Source organism: Rattus rattus, chromosome 12 (assembly GCF_011064425.1).
Source record: "Rattus rattus isolate New Zealand chromosome 12, Rrattus_CSIRO_v1, whole genome shotgun sequence".
Classification (NCBI taxonomy): domain Eukaryota; kingdom Metazoa; phylum Chordata; class Mammalia; order Rodentia; family Muridae; genus Rattus; species Rattus rattus.
In genome coordinates, this window is record NC_046165.1 from 45,566,834 (window position 1) to 45,585,344 (window position 18,511).

Sequence of the window (18,511 nt, forward strand, 5' to 3'; positions counted from 1 at the left end):
TGCGTATTTTTAAGGCATCTTTAAAACACAACGACTTGGAATAGTCGAAAACCAGAACTAGTTAGTTATATTGTGTAATCAGTAGCAAAGAGAAAGATATTTTATTGTACAAGACAGACTTTAATGTGGTAAGACAATGGATATATTACTTTTTCCTGACTTATGTTTTGAGTTATTTTATGTGTGTGTGCCTACCTGTCTATCTGTGCACCATGTTCATGCAGGTACCTGAGGCCAGAGGAGGGCATTGAATTTTTTGGAGCTGGAGTTACATACAGGTGGCTGGGAGTCCCCCAAGGTGGACACGGGGAACTGACTGAATTTGGGTCCTCAGGAAGATCACTGGGTGCTCTTAATCACTGAGGCATCTCGATACAAGACATCAATCCTATTTATACAGGATCTGCTATTATAACCAAACCCCTTCCTTAGGTGCTCATGGACATGAGGAATTCAATGGGAACTGGGGGAGATACAAACATTTAGACCATAGCTGCATAGTAGCAGAGTTAAAAAGGCAATCTGGATTATAACCCTGGCTCTGAGAGTTCCACAGGCCCTTCCTTGAGCAAGTTGTTTTCTTCTTTTCCAGCTTTAGTGTCTTGTCTTTTTTTTTTTTTTTTTTTAAGAAAGTTTACATGTCTGTCTGTCTGTCTGTCTGTCTCTCTGTGTGTGTGTGTGTGTGTGTGTGTGTGTGAGAGAGAGAGAGAGAGAGAGAGAGAGAGAGAGAGAGAGAGAGAGAGAGAGAGAGAATCCTCTTGGGAGTAGGGTTACTCCTTCTGCCAGATGGGTCTGGGAGTCTCAAAGGCAGGCTTGTCAGTGAGTGCCTTCACCCCTGAGGTATATCACCAACCTCAGCTCTGGTTTGCTATGAAAGGCACTGATGCATCTTCTGGACAACAATGCAGGGGAAACTGATTTTTTAGAGGCTCAGAAACACACCTCACACTATATCACAATTAATTCTTTCAACAAACTTGAGAAACATGCCGAGAACTGTACAGATGGAATAAGTCAGTTATAATATTTGCTACCAGGAAGATGATATGTGAAAGCTACCTTCAAAAATCTTCTAAGGCATTATGACAGGATAGCATGTAGTCATTCAGTGTAGAGAGAGCAGATTTTCTCTCTCTCTCTCTTTTTTTTTAACCATGCAGCAAAGTCAGGAATACTTTTATGAGGGAGGTAGCCCTTAGGGTGGATAGTGAAAGATGAACAGGTGTTGTACAGGGCTGAGTAAGAGGAAGAACATTCCAGAACAGGGCACAGCATGAAAACAAGTGGCCTGAGGGGGAACCGCCTGCAAGGAACGGTTTGAAAGACCGGTGAAGTAGACACTACTTCAACTTGTGACTTGGGTCACAGCAACAGGGATGACAGCAGCTTAGAGGCCACACAGCCAGTGAGTGGAGCAGGAGGAGTGGCTCTGTCAGTCAGGCACCTGCTGCCAAGCCTGACGGCCTGAGTTCAATACCCAGCTCTCCTATGGCTGAAGGAGAGAAACAATTCCCGAAAGTTATCTTCTGACCTCCATACTTGCCCACGGGCCCACACACAAATAAGTAAGAATAGAATGAAAAATTCAACATTAGTAAGGAAAGTAACGCAGGCAGACAGAGCAGTGAGGGAGAGAAGTATTGGGAAGGGGAAGCAGTGAGGGAAGGGAGGAACCCAGGGTAATTTTTTTTTTCTTTTCCTTTGCATGACTAAGTGAATTGTGGTGACATTTACGTAAGACTAGAGAGAAAAGTCAGCTGTCAGGAAAGCACATTGTTTTAGACAAGCTGAAAACAAGGCCAGGGGGATAAAGGTAGAAATTTCTGGTTAGGAAGTTGGCTGGCTTCTGGGTTGGAGAGATGGCTCAGTGATTAAGAGCACACACTGTTCTTGCCGTGGACAGGGCGGTTGATTCTTAGCACCCACACTGGGTGCCTCCTAACTCCATCTCCAGGGGTACTGGATGCCTCTGGCCTCCATGAGAATTTGCACTCATGTGCGCAAACCTGCACACAGACACTGACACCTAAGTGAAAAAAAAATGTCAAAAATTTAAAAATGTTTGGAAAAGAGAAGTTTGTGTCTAATCTGGGATCGCTTAGCTCGCAGACAGAATGCTTACCTAACAGGAATGAAAGGCTGATTTTGAGCCCTGCTGTACAGCTGTAATCCCCAGTGCTGAACATGGTCAGAAAGGATGGCTATCTGTGAGTTATCATCACATGGCTGCTAGCTAAAAGCCCTTAACCCTCACTCAAAGTAAATGAAGGACTTAGGCTACGTAGACAGCAGGTAAGACGAGGCCACTGAACAAAAGCATAGTCAGAACCAAAGAAGACCGGACAGTCAAGGGCCCGTTTAAAGGAGAGATTCAGACTACGAATCTAGTCAGTCAAGTCATAGAAAGTGAGTGTCTGAAAACACCCAGCGGTTTAGCTCTCTCCACAATCCTTATGTGACCTTTATGAGTGTAGCTTCAGCGGAATATTAGCCTCGGAAATTAGTATGACGTGGGAGCATGCTGGATCAAGTAAGTGTTTTGATTTTTCGGTTTCAAAACGTGTGAATGCATCTGTCTACCAGACTAAGGGCCGTCAGATGGTGCTGGCAGGAGTCTGAAGTCCACGAGAGGAAATGACCCATGTAAATGCAGTCACTGCTCAGTTGCAACTAGATGGAAACCGTCTTCACTGCCAGTAAAGATGATTTCAGGAAAGATGATTTAAAATGCTAGTTGCAATTTTCATTTTCTTTTTCCCAGAGAGCAGCAGGAGGAGACAGTTGACATTTGAGCTCTTTCTCTGAACTGACCCGGTCCCTAATTTGAGTGGAGCGCTCACGGCGGATCACAGACCGTCTCCTTAGCTGGTTTTCTTTCCACAAAACCTTTCAACCATAGAAAATGAACAAAAGCAGGGCTCCCCAAGCTTAACCTCTCTTGGAGCTGGCAAGCCAGCCAGTCATCCCAGCTGCCGGAATGGGTGCTTGGGAGCCGCTCAGGGGTGCGAAGCGCAGCCTCGCTCTGTTGAAGCCAGGTACTGTCCTGGGCAATTGGCTCCAGCCTCAGCTCCGGAGGCGGCCGCCGGGGGCTACCCGCACCCGGGGCGAGGGAGGCCGAGGGAAAGGGGTGCCAGGACCCGCACGCCCGGCGCGAGCCACTCGGCCCCGACATCCTCCGATGCTCCTGGCGAGCCCGGCCCCGCGGGGAGGCTGCCTCTCTCAGCCGCACCACCGCCCGGTGCCCGTGACCACCCGGTGGCCGCTTTCGGTTCCGCGCCTTATAAGGCCTGGCAGGGGGGTCACGTGCGTCCCGGGCCGCCCGCCGGGAGGGGCCGCTGGGGGAGGGGCGGACGGCGGGAAGAAAGGGGAGGGAGTCGGGGGCGGAGACAGGAGAGAGAGGGGCGGATTCTGCGGCCGTGGGAGGCGGCGGCGGCTTGGGGAGCCGAGCGCTCGCGGCCGCGCCGGAGAGCGGGACTCGGGCGGCTGCGGAGGCGGTGGCGGAGGAAGGGACCGGCGCGGGGGCGGGCGAGCGCGGCGGAAGCCAGAGAGCGCGGGAGGGCCCGTGGCTGGCCCCGGGCCGGAGCCGGGGCGGCAGCGACAGCGATCGCGGCGAGGGAGGCGCAGGCAGCGGCGGCGGCGGGGGCCCGTGTCCGTGCGCTCCGGCGGCCAGCGGGCGCGGGCCGGCGGGATGGAGCCGCAGCATGTGCGCCCAGTGCTTGGAGCCCGGAGCCCGGCCTGGGAGGAACCGGTGGGTACCGCGCCCGCGCCCACCCCTCCCGCTTGTCCTTGCTCCCTGCCTCCCCCTCCCGGCCCAGGTTCCGTTCAGGAAGCGGTCCGGGATGAGGTCCCCAGCTGCTTCCCAGCCGGGGCAGCGCTTCCTCCGGCGCCCGGGCTCCTCCTTGCTCGCCGCCCGGAGAGCCTTTGTCCGGTCGGCAGGAGCTCTTCCCCGAGGGGCCTCTGGCGACGGTCTTTCGAGGACCGTTTCCGCGCTTCATCCTTTTCCCAACTTTGCACTTCATTCCCGAGTGTGGCGCGGCGGCCCCAGGAGTGGAGGCGGCGGGCTTGCCTGGTCAGCGGGTGGCGCCGGGAGGAGACGGGGCTCACCTCTTGACCGCGCCCTGGCAGTCACCTGGGCGCGCAGGTTCCCGAGGACTGCCGCCTGGGGAGGCTGGTGGCTGCCCGAAGCGCAGAGCCACGCCTCCGACTCGGGTGGCCGCGGCTGCCCCGAACTGCTCCGAGGGTCAGGGCACCTGGCCCGGGATCCAGCCACCAGCTAACTTCGCTTTCGCCTGGATTTCACTGCACACGCCACGCGGAGACTGAGTCATTTTTAGGGGCTCAGTGTTGCGTGTAAGAAGATGAGAGTCGGGGTCTTTGGATTTGTTCCCTAAACTCCTTTAACTTATTTCTTGCACCTCAAACGGAACCGTCCGTTATCCATCCGTCTAGGGATTTCTCCCAGGAAAACCCCGTCCCGCGTAGACCCTTGTAATCTTGAGTGGGCAATCAATTTTGGCTCTGCATGCCCCATCTACGTATTTGTTACTCCTTTTTGATTGACATTGTGAAGCGTCTCAAAAGCCTGGTCCAAAATTTCTGGCTTCATCCGTGCTGCGGTGCTGTTCCGATGTTTTCCCAGGGACTTCCTGAGTCTGCTCAGGCGGGCCCTCTGCCTGTTGAGAGCTTGTAGGTCAGGTGCCAGACTTGCCTCTCCTTTTCTTACCCTTAGACTTCCAGCCCTTTTGCCAGCGTACTTTTCCTCCTGCTTCCTGACCTTTCAGGAGTGTCCTTCGACTTTGATCCATCTGCAACTGCTTTTGCTTTTGTGAGTCTGCACGTTAGGTAGCCCATCTGCTCATGTTCTACTGCGATGATCGTTAGGGAGTAAGCTATTCTTGGTTAAAAATACAATTCAGTCTTGACATTTAAGATCATTGGGAATTAAATCGAGTGACCTGTTTTGAACTTTACTATATAAAGTCCTATCAGCTTACACCACTTACAGTGGGAAACTCTGAGTTGCTTTTTGGGTGCCGAATGTCAGGACTTCAGTTAGAAAATTAGAGAACCTCCCGCTTTCTTCTTCAAAGTGCTAAGAACCAAAGTACTTATAGAAAATCTTCAGTACTAGTCTCTCTACATGAACTTTTAAAAATAAAACCTTCACAGAGATGTGAGATGGAGCAGTAATGCTAACTGAATTTTGAACTCCTCAAAGCTAGGTGTATTTAAGTGGCTAAGGCATTTTATTAGTTCAGCAGATATTTTTATCCAACACCTATCATGTTCTGAGATCGTTGGGCAAGCTGTTAACTCTCAGACAAGCTTTGCCCCCAAGACACTTACATTTTTATAACTGAAGTTGAAATCTATTCAAGTATGTGTCATAAAACAGTTCTCATTAGTAATTTTGTTCTGAACTTTTGGAATGACTACAACATTTAAAGATCTGCAAATGCTTTGTATAATTCCTTAAGAAAGTTGAGTTACCTGCACCACTGAAATAGGAACGTATCAAGAGAAAACAAGAATGCATTAGAGGAGACAGCTTTAAATGTTAAATATTTCTGGCTTGGGGAGCGAAGGGTTGATGTTAGTTTTAATCTAAATATGTTTTGAAGGAACACTGGGTCCATCAGAATCGGTTTTGTTTATGTTTGGGACAGAACATCACACTGTAGGACAGGCTAGTTTGGGATTTGCTCAGTAGCCCAGGCAGGCCTGGAACTGCATGCCCTGCTCTTGCTCAGCAGAGTACGAGGCATCATGAAGGTCTCAAAAATTAGGTTCTTTAACTATGATTCAGTGATCTCAAGAATCGGAATGAAGCAAGGTCTGGTTTCCTTCAAAATGAACCTATATGACAGTCATGCAGCATGCTATACTTAGAACATTAATTGCTAGCCTATATAACTGTAAGAAACCACAGTCTCTCTCTCTCTCTCTCTCTCTCTCTCACACACACACACACACACACACACACACACACACACACACACACACACAGAGAGAGAGAGAGAGAGAGAGAGAGAGAGAGAGAGAGAGAGATCTAAACACAGTGAATCACAGCTTTCCTGAAGCTCAGACTGCGTGTGTACTCAGAGACTCATTTTGGAATACCTGTGTTCTCCCGCCTCTGTCCCCCATTGCTTCTTAGTTGTGTCTGTCACAGAACAAGCAGCTGGTGCATGCTCTGGTTATACCACAGGTGGAACCCCGGCTCCATGCCTTTCCCACCAAAATACAGTTATCCTCTGGGCCAAAATAAGTCAGTCCTTTCTTAAAACAAAATGAAACAACAGCAAAGAAAACAAACCTGTTTTCACCGGGATTCCAATTCTGAGTTGTTTTATAAAAAAAGTTTTAAACATTTAAGTATAGGCAATTTAATATTTTACCATATAAAGTAGACCAAATGGGATTACTGTATTATGGCATGCTAGAACATGCATGTAAGAATTTGTTCTCTCTCTCTCTCTCTCTCTCTCTCTCTCTCTCTCTCTCTCTCTCTCTTCTGATGGAGCCTAAAGCAATGATGGTGTGGTTTCTACTGTTCACAGAGAAAAGCAAAGGATTCCTTGGAGATTCATGAAGAGCACAGGGAATTTCTTTGACTTAATAAATTATTTAGTTAAATTGGAACATTTGGATACATATTAGCTTTATGTAGCATTACTATGGTTAAGTATTGAGCTATTGGTAGCACACGGTAAGTTTCTAGGTTTCTTTGTTGCTAGCTTTGGAATATAGTGGAAGTGTTAGTGAACACAGGCTTGACTTAAATTTCAGCCCAGAAAGTGTTTGGAGAATTGGGTGTGGTGCTGCACACCTGTAATCATAAGAACCAATTGAGAAAGATGGGCCCAGATTGTGGGCCCGCATAGGCTATATATTGAAACTCTGTATCCAGAAAGCAAGTAAAGACAATAATGAGGCCTGGGGTGTAGATCTGTGATAGAGCACATGCCAGTGTAAGGCCCTGGGTATGGTCCTAGCATCTCTAAAATCAGTAAGTAAACAAAATCAAAGCATTTTGCTCTTGGGAATGAGCAGGTAGGAAGATATTGAGCAAAGCAGTGTTTAATCTTGGGTGGAAGTGGGTAGCAGATAGGTAGTTAGAATTCTAGCTCAGTTTAAAAGTGCGGGAGTATTTACAAAATACTTTTTTTTTTTAAGTGGAGGGAAGCTTGAATATGCTTCATTCCCTAAAATGGTTTTTATGTTCACATGGTTTTGTACCTGTTAGCGTTAGCTGTTAACATCATACCAGTTATCAGTCCAGAATTAATGGACACTTAGAAAGGGAAGTGCTTCAAAACAGAAAGGCCAAAATACAAGCAAGAGGTTGTATAGTTGCACTTTCTGCCAGGATGATGAGAGGTTTTTGCCTTGTGGGCTGGGACCGCAGTATGTTCCTGTAATTGACAGCACCATTGCTCTCGGAATGTTGGTATCCGGGTAACAGCTAAGAAAATGTACACAGGGTAAACTTTTTGAAGGTTAAGTTCTGAATATATAATAGTGATTGTGGAATCGGTTCCATATTGCAGTCCCAGCAGCCTTCCAGGTCTGTGCTGGTTTGGTCTGCAGCCCTTTGGCTCTGTTACTGACCGGGAACATGAGTCCTGGAACATGGTTCCTCAGGTGTCCACTTAGGAGTTTCAAGGTATGCATGCATCCCTTATGTTACAGCACAATTGGAGGTAAAGCCATAGAACATGGGGTTAAACACTTTAAGTGACTAATGATCTTGCTTGTAGAGCAGTTGATTAATTCAAAATACCTCTTCGAGGAGTAATACAGTGTTTGTAAAGTTTTAATCAGCTTTGGTTTATATCTCTTTAGTGATTATTTTTTTCTATTGATATGGCACCTTATTAAGTAGAAAACTGACTGATGGTCAGCTCTTCTCCTCTTCTGTTTGATCCTGACTGTAGTTTCCTGGTTTTTTTTTTAAAAACAAGATCGCGCTGTGTAGCCTTCGTGGCCTGTCACTCACTGTGTAAGCCAGGCTAGCTTTGAGCTCTTGGCAGTGCTCGTGCCTCAAACTCCAATATGCAAGTTTTAAACAGCACAGCACTGTGATGTGTTCCACATGGGGGTTTCATTGTGGCCTCACATTTTAGAGGCCTACCTGCCTGACCTCTGGAATTCTGAGACCAAAGGTGTGCACCGCAACTCATCAGCAAGGATTCCAAGGCAACAGCAATAGAAGAATTCATGAGCGGTGATGGAGAAATTATTTGAAAATCTAAAACACTAAAGAAAAAGTCAGGGAACTTTTTATAAATCAAGTGAGACAACATGCCATGTGTTTGAAACATTAAGAGCCATTTCGAGAAATCGAGGCTGATACAGGAGACCTGCCATAAATAAACTCAAAAGTCAGATTGGGATATAGAATGAGCTCCAGGCAAGCCTGAGGCTCGCTATGGGGCCATCTCAAAACAAAGAAACAAACTACACAAAGGAAAGACATGTGCATCTCCGTTAGATCAGATAGCCATTTTGGATGCTTAGCCCTAGGAGAAGCAGTTAGTGGGTCAGATACTCCTTCAAATTGGGGATTCCTTGAAAGTTTCTCAGAAGAGAAGGTCTTCCACCAGGGCTTTCCCCAAGCTGCTGCGCGTGGGAAAGGAGGCAGCTTTCCCTTCTTTGCCTACACAGTATTTCCATCCGTCCTGGGTTTCCTCTGTATGCTGTAGAGTTGTCATTTACTTAGCAAGAACCAGTGAAGACGGGCTTTGCTCTCCAAGTTACAAGCCTGAGGAGCTGGCTACTGAATTCCGTGTAGGGCAGGGTTGGCTGCAAGGCTAAGTTTTTCTAAGTCACAAATACCCTTTTCACTTTGAGGAATTAGTTGCCTGGCTCCTGGGTGTGAAGCCATTTAATGTGTCTTTAAGCAATCAGCCTCCTTTCAAAGAGTAAGAAGTATAATCCTTCTTCACCAAATAGGCATGGGCGACAGGCCACCTTTCGCTTCAATCACCCTTGGCTGGATTCTGGAAAATGTTGCTGTGTAAAACCTGAAAGTTTAATGTGTGGATTGAAGTACGCAATAGTCTCCAAACTGACCCGTAACTGTATAGTGTGTGGGGAAGAGAACATTAACCATAATCATATCTTTTTTTTTTTTAAACTTTGGTCCCAGCTTGTGCCCTCTGTCTTCTTTACGTTAAAAGGAAAGTCTGAACTACTATGTTCTACCTAAAGGCCCTATACTAGGGGTCTTTGTGTTGCCAAATCCTTAGATTTGTCTGTGACCAAATAGCCAGACCGGAATAAAGGTCACTAAAAGGGCATTATTTCGTTTTTGGCTGTGATGGGCCTTCTGTACTCTAGGCACTGACCTGGATCTCCAGCCAAGGCCATTTAATGTTATTGCTTCTTAAAAATTTCCCGGGGTTGGGGATTTAGCTCAGTGGTAGAGCGCTTGCCTAGGAAGCGCAAGGCCCTGGGTTCGGTCCCCAGCTCCGAAAAAAAGAACCAAAAAAAAAAAAAAATTTCCCAGCAGTATGTTCTTGTAGGTACAGAATTTCATGTTATAGGGCCATAAGGACTTTTGAAGTCCATTTCACCCCACACTTGCCTTTACTGAAGGGAATAACCATGTTTGAGAAACATAGAGGCACTCTCAGGCTGAAGGACTGAAAGGGATTCCACATTTTTAGTGTAGTTAAAACCTCTTAGAGCTGGCAGCAGCCCCAAAACTGAGCCAAATCATTGCTGGCCTTAAGGTTGCACCTGGAAAGAAACAAAGCCCCAAATCTCAGTTTCCAGGAATTGCCCAGGTCAAGGCCAAGTGACAAACTAGGAGAGGAACCTGAAGGAAGGCAAGGGCTATAACGATTGCTCTACCAAGGAGAGCCCCCAGAGTCGGTAGGGACTTCTTACTTAATTGGAAAATCACTAATAGCACTGTGAAGAAGTTCTCGTTGGTTGACAGCAGGACCCATCCCCCACCTGTGTAGGATTTTTGAGGTTTAAGGTGCATTCTGCGCTGCTGCAAGGTTGCTCTTCCCGGAAGCCTTGGAGCCCAGGTTACAGCCTGTGGATTCTCTTCCTCAGACCTTATTCTGGACTAGGGAATGGCTCGCTCTCTCTCTCTCTCTCTCTCTCTCTCTCTCTCTCTCTCTAGGTGTGTGTGTGTGTGTGTGTGTGTGTGTGTGTGTGTGTGTGTGTATGTATGAATGATATATATGTATATATACATAGACATATATTTTTTCTTTGCTTAATACTTTGTTCACATAGTTGACTCCATTCTTCCAGGCATTTTGGATGAGCGCTTCAGCCTAGACATTTATTTCAGCATATTGTCATCTTGGGCTGCGTGTCCTCTCTTGTTTCTGAGTTCTTTCCACGCCCTTCCCAGCTTCCTGCTAGCCAAAGGGAATCGCTCTTTCTGAACCAAAAGTTCTCAGAGCGGAGCTGAAACCTCCCGGAAAATGCTCTTCTCTTCCGTGTGCGCCGGATGGGGGTGGGCCCGAAAGTAAACAGCACAGTAGAGGAGCCAAAGGACCCGAACTCCCGAGTAGAGGTGGGAAAGTAAGGTCTTAGCCTTGGGGCTGAGGGTCCTTGTGACCCAGTGCATCTCCCAGGCAGAGGGAACTTTTACTTAACTGGAATTGCCACAAGGCTCGAGTTTGTGGAGGGAGGGGTCCAGAGGTACACCCCAGGACGTAGGAGGTAGCTCCCTGTCCGCCTTTCCTGAAGGAGCCTTCTCACTTTTGCTGCCTTGAACCAGGGGAGGAGCATCGCCACTGTCTGACCTGCCGCGACTTGCTCTTGCCTATCTCTCCATAACCTCTGAGCCCTCCAGACCCTAGGAGGAGTAAGAAGGTGGTTGTCAGAGGCTTATCACGACTTCCATCCTCTCATTCCGGTGCTGGTCATATCCTGCGTCAGCAACCCCAGAACATCCCAAGGCTGGGTGCACAGGCGTGAAGCGCGCAGAGGACGCAGGAGGTCTCGGCAGGGGCGGCCTGTGGTCCCGGGTCCCCTGTGCTGCGCGGCGGGGATCGCGGAAGATGGCGCCAGCTAGGCGCAGGGCTCGGACGCTCGGGCAGAGCCCAGCAACTGACCACAGCCCCTCGGGGCGCTGCTGTGTCCCTGCAGGAATCGGAGAGGATGGCCGTGGCCGGCAGCCAGCACCACCCTCAGGGCGTCGCGGGAGGAGCGGTCGCCGGGGCCGGCGCGGTTTCCCCAACTGCTGCAGGACCGGGAGAGGATTCGTCCGACAGTGAAGCGGAGCAGGAGGGACCCCAGAAGCTGATCCGTAAAGTGTCCACCTCTGGACAGATCCGGACCAAGGTGAGGCTGGGCCGGGGGCCTGCGGGTGGGCTGTGGGTAGAGGGAACGCTCCGGGAGATCCCGTGCACTTGTATCCGGAGGAGGGGGGCGGGGGCGCGGTCTGGATGGGGCGTGGCCTCACCCTTGGGGCTGGACGGTGCTCCAGGGATTCCTGCGGGGGTTTAAGAGACATCCAGGGTGTGTTCCGGAACTCCTGGCTAGCCATCAGATCAAGCGGCTTGAGGCAAGGGAGAAAGGTGCAGCCGGGTTGCGAGTTCCCATCTAGGAAACTTAAAAGGAGTTTGGTTGTTCACCCCTTGCGCTGCATGCGCTGGAAGACCTGAGGGAAGCTGTATCCCGCCAGCCACCGTGCGTTCCCACCCACAGCAAGCTGCTTGCTCCTCTCAGTTTCTCTGGTGCGCTGTGCCCACTGGCTGGCTACGCTCCTGTGCTACAGGTTCCCTCAAAGTGCAGAGCTCAGACATCCACGGTGGTTCATCACAAGTTACCTCTTCAGGGTATTGCCGGGTGTGGTAATGCTTTTGTGGCTTTGTGTGATCAGTCTCAAAGTTGAGCTTTCCTTTAATGGTGAGCAGACGGCAGGGGCTACTGGGTGTTAAGAGATTTAGCCTAATGTTCTTCTAAGTTTAGAAGTCTTCAACACCTAGGCTGTTGTTAGTGGAGGAGTTAAAGAATTTGAGTAGGGAACTGATTAAATTAGTGGATGCTCCCTCTGGTAACAGATTTGCAAAAGTAATTCATTCTACAGTTATTTCATGACAATTAACTTCCTAGGGCTTATGGGAGTCGTCCTTGGAAACAGTTTGGATTAGTGTTTGTTTGAGCACCTGCTGACAATGACTGCAGTTTCTAGAGTCAAGGGTTGCTTCAGCTGTGTTTACCCGTCTTGGAGTTACTTTTTAATAGAGATGGATTTTGAATTTTATAGCATTCGTAATACTTCTGGATTTAGATCTTTTCTTTTTTGAAAACTGAAACTAACCAATATAGAGTTTTTACTAACAGTGCTTTTAACATGTAAAATCTTAAAAAAAAAAAAAACCCTAAAAGACTTAGTTAAAGAGAAAAATGGCAGGTTTAAAAAATGGCACACCATATACTTACATGTAATGGTCAAAACTCCATGCATATTACTATCAAGATCGGCTAGTAAGGTTTATGCCATTTGAAAAAAATTAGGGATGGTTCTTGCTTCTGAGGGAGGAAGGTGAGGCCAGTGGGGGAGTTAATTCAAGTAGAACTGCTAAAGGTGACAATGGGTTCCTAGTTTTGGGGGATTATCCAGAGAAGAAGAGAGGCACCCTTAGAAAAATGTAGATATTTCCTCATCTTCTCTGTAGGACTGTGAGAAGAGAGAGGCTGGCGGGGAGGCTCAGACCTCAAAGCTCAGTCGTTTTTGAGACAACACTAACAGTTCTTTCTCCATACCCTGAAGATACAGCAAGACCCGCTAAGTATGATGGTTAGGATTACTAATAGTGCCTTTAGTCCTGCATTCATACACTCATATATGCTACACGCCTACTTATAGATGTGTAAATATGCCCCTGGTAGAGTAGTGTAGGTAGCCATATGGCCCGTAGGTGACTGTGTTGTTCGTAGAACTTGAAAATAGTTCAGGACTGGCGCAGTGACTCTGTGAATTGCTTACTGCACAAGTGGAGGACCTGAGTCAGAGCCCCATTACCCATGTGTCTTTGCTGCTTTTCTGTTGCTGCGATAAAAATACTGTGACCAAGAGAGCTTATAGAAGATTGTTTGGGCTTTGACTTCCAGAAGCATAAGAGGTCATCCTGCTGGGGAGGCAGCATGTGACAGGCATAGCAGTAGAAGCAGGAAGCTGCCACATGATGAACTGAAATCACGGAGCAGAGAGAGAGAAAGAGAGAGAGCTCGAGAACTGAGTGATGTGAAGCTTTAAACTCCCAAATCCTGCCTCCCCCAGTGCTGTACTTCCCCCAGAAAGGAACTCCTAAACCTTCTCGAACAAGGCCACCAAACAAGGATCAAGTATTTATATTCCGTAGCCTGGGGGGTGTACAGGGGTGGTGGTGGGGTGGGAGTGGGGGGTGCCGTCTCAGAAGGATCCCTGTGAGTTGTTGGCCAAGCCAGTCAAGTCCAGTCAAGTTTAGGGATCAACCTTGTCCAAAAGTTAAAGAGCAAAGTGATTAAAGAAGCCAGTTGACCTTTACCCCCTTGATTACGCACACACCCACACATAAATATTCTTCTACAAATGACTGTATAGTCATTAAATACTTGCAGTGTGAATATTAACATTGAAAGAAAGCTCACTGACTTTAGTCCCATTAAGATCTCAGGATCAGGCTGCTGTTTGATAGGCTGTTTATAGGGAGGAACAGCAGTTTAGGCTGGGGAGGTAGCTCCTTGGTAGACTGCTTGCTAGCATGCATAAAGCCTTGGATTTAATTCCTAGCACTGCGTAGAAACAAGGTGCAGTGGGACGCACCTGTAATTCTAACACTCAGGACACGGAGGCAGGGGAATCAGGGCTTCAAGGTCATCCTCATTTCCAAAGTGAGTCCTTGGCCAGCCTGGGCTGCAGGAAACCCTGTCTCAAAATCAAACAAACAAAAGGCTGGAGTTTAAGTAATTAACCTTATTTGAAATACTTTGTGTAAATATTCCATAATATTCTAAATGATTTGCATCTTAAAACAGACATTGTATCACTTGAAGCATTTGAAAAGTGTCTAGACATTTTCTTAGTTGAAAAAGTTGTATAAGCTGGCAATGGGTGTTCTAATTATACAACTCAGGAGGCTGAGGCAAGAGAATGGGAACTTTGACTATAGCCTGGTCTATTTTGTCAGGCCCTACCTCAAAACAACAATAATACATGTATGTAGTCAGACATACTCTCTTAGTTAGGGCTTCATTTCTATGAAGAGACACCATAACCAAGGCAAATTTTGTAAGAAACAATATTTAATTGGGTCAGGCTTACAGGTTCAGAGGTTCAGTCCATTATCATCAAGGCAGGAATATGACAGCAGCCAGGCAGGCATGATACAGGAATAGTTGAGAATTTTACATCTTGTTCCAAAGGCAAACAGGAGAAGACTGGCTTCCAGACAACTAGGAGGAAGGTCTCCAAGCCCACCCTCACAGTCACATACTTCTTCCCACAAGGCCACCCTACTCCAACAAGACCACACCTCCTAATAGTGCCACTCCCTGCGCCAAGCATATTCACACCACCACACGTACTAACAGTACAAGAGACTACAGGGTTGGGATCCGAGCCGTGAAAGAAATCCTATCTTGTCACTGACTTCTGGTTTTCTCTTAGAGGCTGTCATAAGTGCTGTCTTCTTGGGGTGCTTCCAGAAAATTTCTATGCACTTACAAGTGTTGTATATTATATATGTACAACATACATGTAAGGATATATAAATATATATGCATGTATACATTTCTGATAGCCAAATATCATGGCATACACTTGTAATCACGGCATTGGGGAAACTGAGGCAGGAGGATTGCCTCAAGATCAAGGCTAACCTGGGAGACCCTCTCTCAAAAATAGATACTTAAAAATATCACTGTCTATTTTTATATTCATAGATATTCATACATACATGTATATTGTATATAAGTATATATACTGCACATACACATATATACTGTTTTTTAAAGAAAACTGCTACTCGGAACTGTTCTCTAATGGTCTTCTGTATAGTTACCATTCTTTTTTTAGTGAGAGTAGGCCATTGGTAAGCTGTGCCAAATTGCTCTCAGCAGTTCAAAATTGGCAAAGTGTAGAAAGTTTCATTTGATTGAGCTAACATGGTATGTGATCATGTAATTAATCATCTTTGTGGAAGGAAATTAGTCATTTTAGGACAGTACACTAATCTCAGCATTTTTTTTTCTGTAGCAGATGAGCCATCTTTTAATATAAAGAATATGACTGTGTGTGTGTGTGTGTGTGTGTGTGAGAGAGAGAGAGAGTGTGTGTGTGAGAGAGAGTGTGTGTGTGTGTGAGAGAGAGTGTGTGTGTGTGTGTGTGTGTGTGTGAGAGAGTGTGTGTGTGAGAGAGTGTGTGTGTGAGAGTGTGTGTGTGAGAGAGTGTGTGTATGTGTGTGAGAGAGAGTGTGTGTGTGTGTGTGTGTGTGTGTATGAGAAAGAGTGTGTGTGTGTGAGAGTGTGAGTGTGTGTGTGAGAGAGAGAGTGTGTGTGAATGTGTGTGTGTGAGAGTGTGTGTGTGTGAGAGAGAGAGAGACAGAGACAGAGAGACAGAGAGAGACAGAGACACAGAAAGAGACAGATAGAGACAGACGGACAGACAGAGAGATGGAGTCTCACACATGCTAGGTATTGGTGCTGCCCCGACCCAAGGGTAAGAGTGTGCTTTGAAGGGGAAAGTAGTTTGACAGTGATCTGTATCTTAACGCCCTCCTCACTTCCATCTGTTGGATGTTTTTGGTCCATTTCAGTTTTCTTCCTGTTTTCTAGGTACATCTTTTTTCTTCTTTACTCATTCTTTTTTTCACTTGTATCTTTTCTCCTGTCAGCAGGTAGTTACATCTAGGTTTCCATGAGCTAAACAGATAATTTTGTATCCAACTTAATTTCCTAAAGGCAAAAAACTCTGTAGGAGTGAAAGAAATGCTGGCTTGAAAAAGCCAGACAGGAGCAGTGAGGTTCCCGCTTTCTGTTTCTTCCCTGGTCTCTCCGGCTGCCTTTTCTGTATGTCCCCTGCGGCGTGGAGTCCCCCTTTAGACTTGGTGCTATAGAGCACGTCATATGCATTTCATAGGTACTGTCGGTCTGAAAGGATGTCACTTCAAACCCTGAACAGTTAGGTTATGGATGTGAAGAAGAGCGTGTGAGCCTTCTGTTGGCATGTGAGTGCAGTCATCTTTCATTTTGCAGCAATGGCGGGAGGTTGTTCTGCTTGCAAGCAGGCCTGGTTAACTTACAGTGGTGCAGATGGATGAGAAATCTCAGTGACTTTCAGCCATTGAATTTCCACAGCCAAGGTCAGGAAGCTTTGTGTGTCAAAAATATCTCCTGATTAGGTAATCGGGTTCTTATTCTGTTTCACATTTATGTGTATTTACATATTAATTCTGAACGGCTATACATTGTTCTCTAAATTTGGCAAAAATGCGCTCAGCACAGAACACAGTTAGCCGATGAGTATCTTGGTTTTAATTTATCCGGAGAGTTTATCTGTAGCGTTATGGTGATGCAGTTTGGACTTTTGTTTTTCTTTGCTTTATGAGATACAGTTGGTGCAATCAAAATATTATAATCTGATGCGTTAGTTCACAACTTCAATCCCACTACTTGGGAGGCAGAGGCAGGTGGAGCTCTGTGAGTCTGAGGCCAGCCTGGTCTATTTGTAAGTTCTTGGCCAGCCAGGGATACACAGTAAGACCTTGTCTCAAAAACAAAAAAACAAAAAACCAAACCGAACCAAAACACTCTACCACCACAGATTGTTATTATTATTTTAATTGTGATTTCTAGGTGGAGGAGACCAGAGGGCATTTGCTCACTGATTTTCAAATTGTAAGACAGTGTCTTAGGAGGTCATGGGGGTTTCTATCCAGTGTTTAAAACAAACAATAAGCTACAAGGTATCATTAAGAATCTCCAGCCCTCGTTCTATGTGGAAATACTGGAATCAAGATCCAAATTAGATGAAAAGGGAGAAATAAGACCAAAGATTTCCAGACAAGTTGGAGGCAAAGAGGATTGTCTGCATTTGACCAGTTCATCTGGGGCAGAACTCTGCCTCCTTTCCTAAAGATCAGATTTTGGGCTATTAGGATTTCCTCAGAATTGCTCAGCTCTGAGAATGATGGGCCAGAGGAAGGTGGAAGAGAGGTGGAGTGATGTTTCTCAGAGGGTGCAAAATTTTATTCGGATTGATTAGGTAAGGTCTGGACTATAGAATAAGTTCTACTGTAACTGTCATGGTGCTAATCCAATGATTTCATACTGTTGTGAATATGAAAAAGTCATATCATGCAACATAACATATGCATATAAAATGACTTTCCCTTCCCCAGATGCCATCAACGATCAATATCAGCTCATAATTTTTTGTCAGTAATACCTCAAAGAAGAAAAAGGATAACAAACTGGGTGGTAGTGGCCGCATGTCTTTAAGTTCCAGCACTCCAGAGGCAGAGGCAGGCAGATCTTTGAGTTCAAGGCCAGTCTGGTCTACAGAGTGAGTTCCAGGATCATCAGGTCACACAGAGAACCACTCCCCCACCCCCAACCAAGAAAATAAAACAGAGCAACCAACCCACCCCATCCCAGTAGCTTCTCTGCCACTGTCAGGTTGTATCGAGAACGCTCAAGTGAGCCTGTACTCCAGTAAAACGTCATTTAAAGAACTGGAATTTGACCGTCATGAAGTTCTCTGGGTTAAAAATACTCCTTCAAAAAAAAAAAAAATCAACCTGTTTAAATATGTAACCCTTTCTCACTTGTGGACTGTGTTAAAATCAAGTGCCAGCAGGATGTGGCTGCTGAGATGGTCTGTGGCTGTTGCTGGCCGAGGCTGGGCTCTCCCAGAAGACTGAGCTGGTGTGCGGTTAGGCTCTCAAAGCCATCCACAGTTAAAGCGTTGCTGAATATCAGCATATAAGGCACCAAATAAAGCTAAATTTCAATCCATTTGAAAAAAAAATCTCGTCTTTGTAGAACATTTTATTTTTAGCTTGGTTTGCGTCTTTGCTTCCATTTTAATGTGAACTAAATGTAGCCTGGAAACTCTGACTCTTGGTACAGTAATATATAGTACAACAGCTCTCCTTCCCTGTTAATTACAAGTCAAACATGACGGTCCGTTATTAAAGATAAGAGGCATAAATAATTTACTAAACCTTTACGTATAGCTTAAGATGCGTTGTTTCAGCATGTCTAAATTTAGAATTCTTCGGCTTAGTCGAAGGTTATGTGTGTGCTGTTAGGATGGCTGGGAGAGAGGGCAAGGAAAGTTCTGGACTCCCTTTGGCCTTGCTCTGATACTGGATTAGTTGGACTTCACTCACTCAGGAAGTGTTTATAAGGGAAGGTTTTAATTAAAGAGAGTTTGTTTTACATCTAAGAATAGACTTTGACAAAGACCATAACATGTTAGTACATAACAGTTGCCCTTGACAAATGTGGTTTCATTCTGTGACTCTTTAGCCATTTGAGAAACATTTGGCCT

General features: G+C 46.3%; 1 protein-coding gene across 2 annotated transcripts in view; it reads left to right on the forward strand.

The window, feature by feature from the left end:
* Positions 1 to 3,406: 3,406 nt before the first annotated feature.
* The window catches only part of Dgkh (diacylglycerol kinase eta), a 154,437-nt gene continuing 139,332 nt past the window's right edge, over positions 3,407 to 18,511 (forward strand). The window contains exons 1-2 of one of the 2 annotated variants that reach the window (XM_032917856.1): positions 3,407 to 3,748; positions 11,119 to 11,313. In XM_032917856.1, the coding sequence (XP_032773747.1) occupies positions 3,689 to 3,748; positions 11,119 to 11,313 (255 nt within the window). In that variant the 5' untranslated portion in view covers positions 3,407 to 3,688. The remainder of the gene's footprint in view (positions 3,749 to 11,118; positions 11,314 to 18,511) is intronic. The other variant, XM_032917857.1, reaches the window with a different exon arrangement.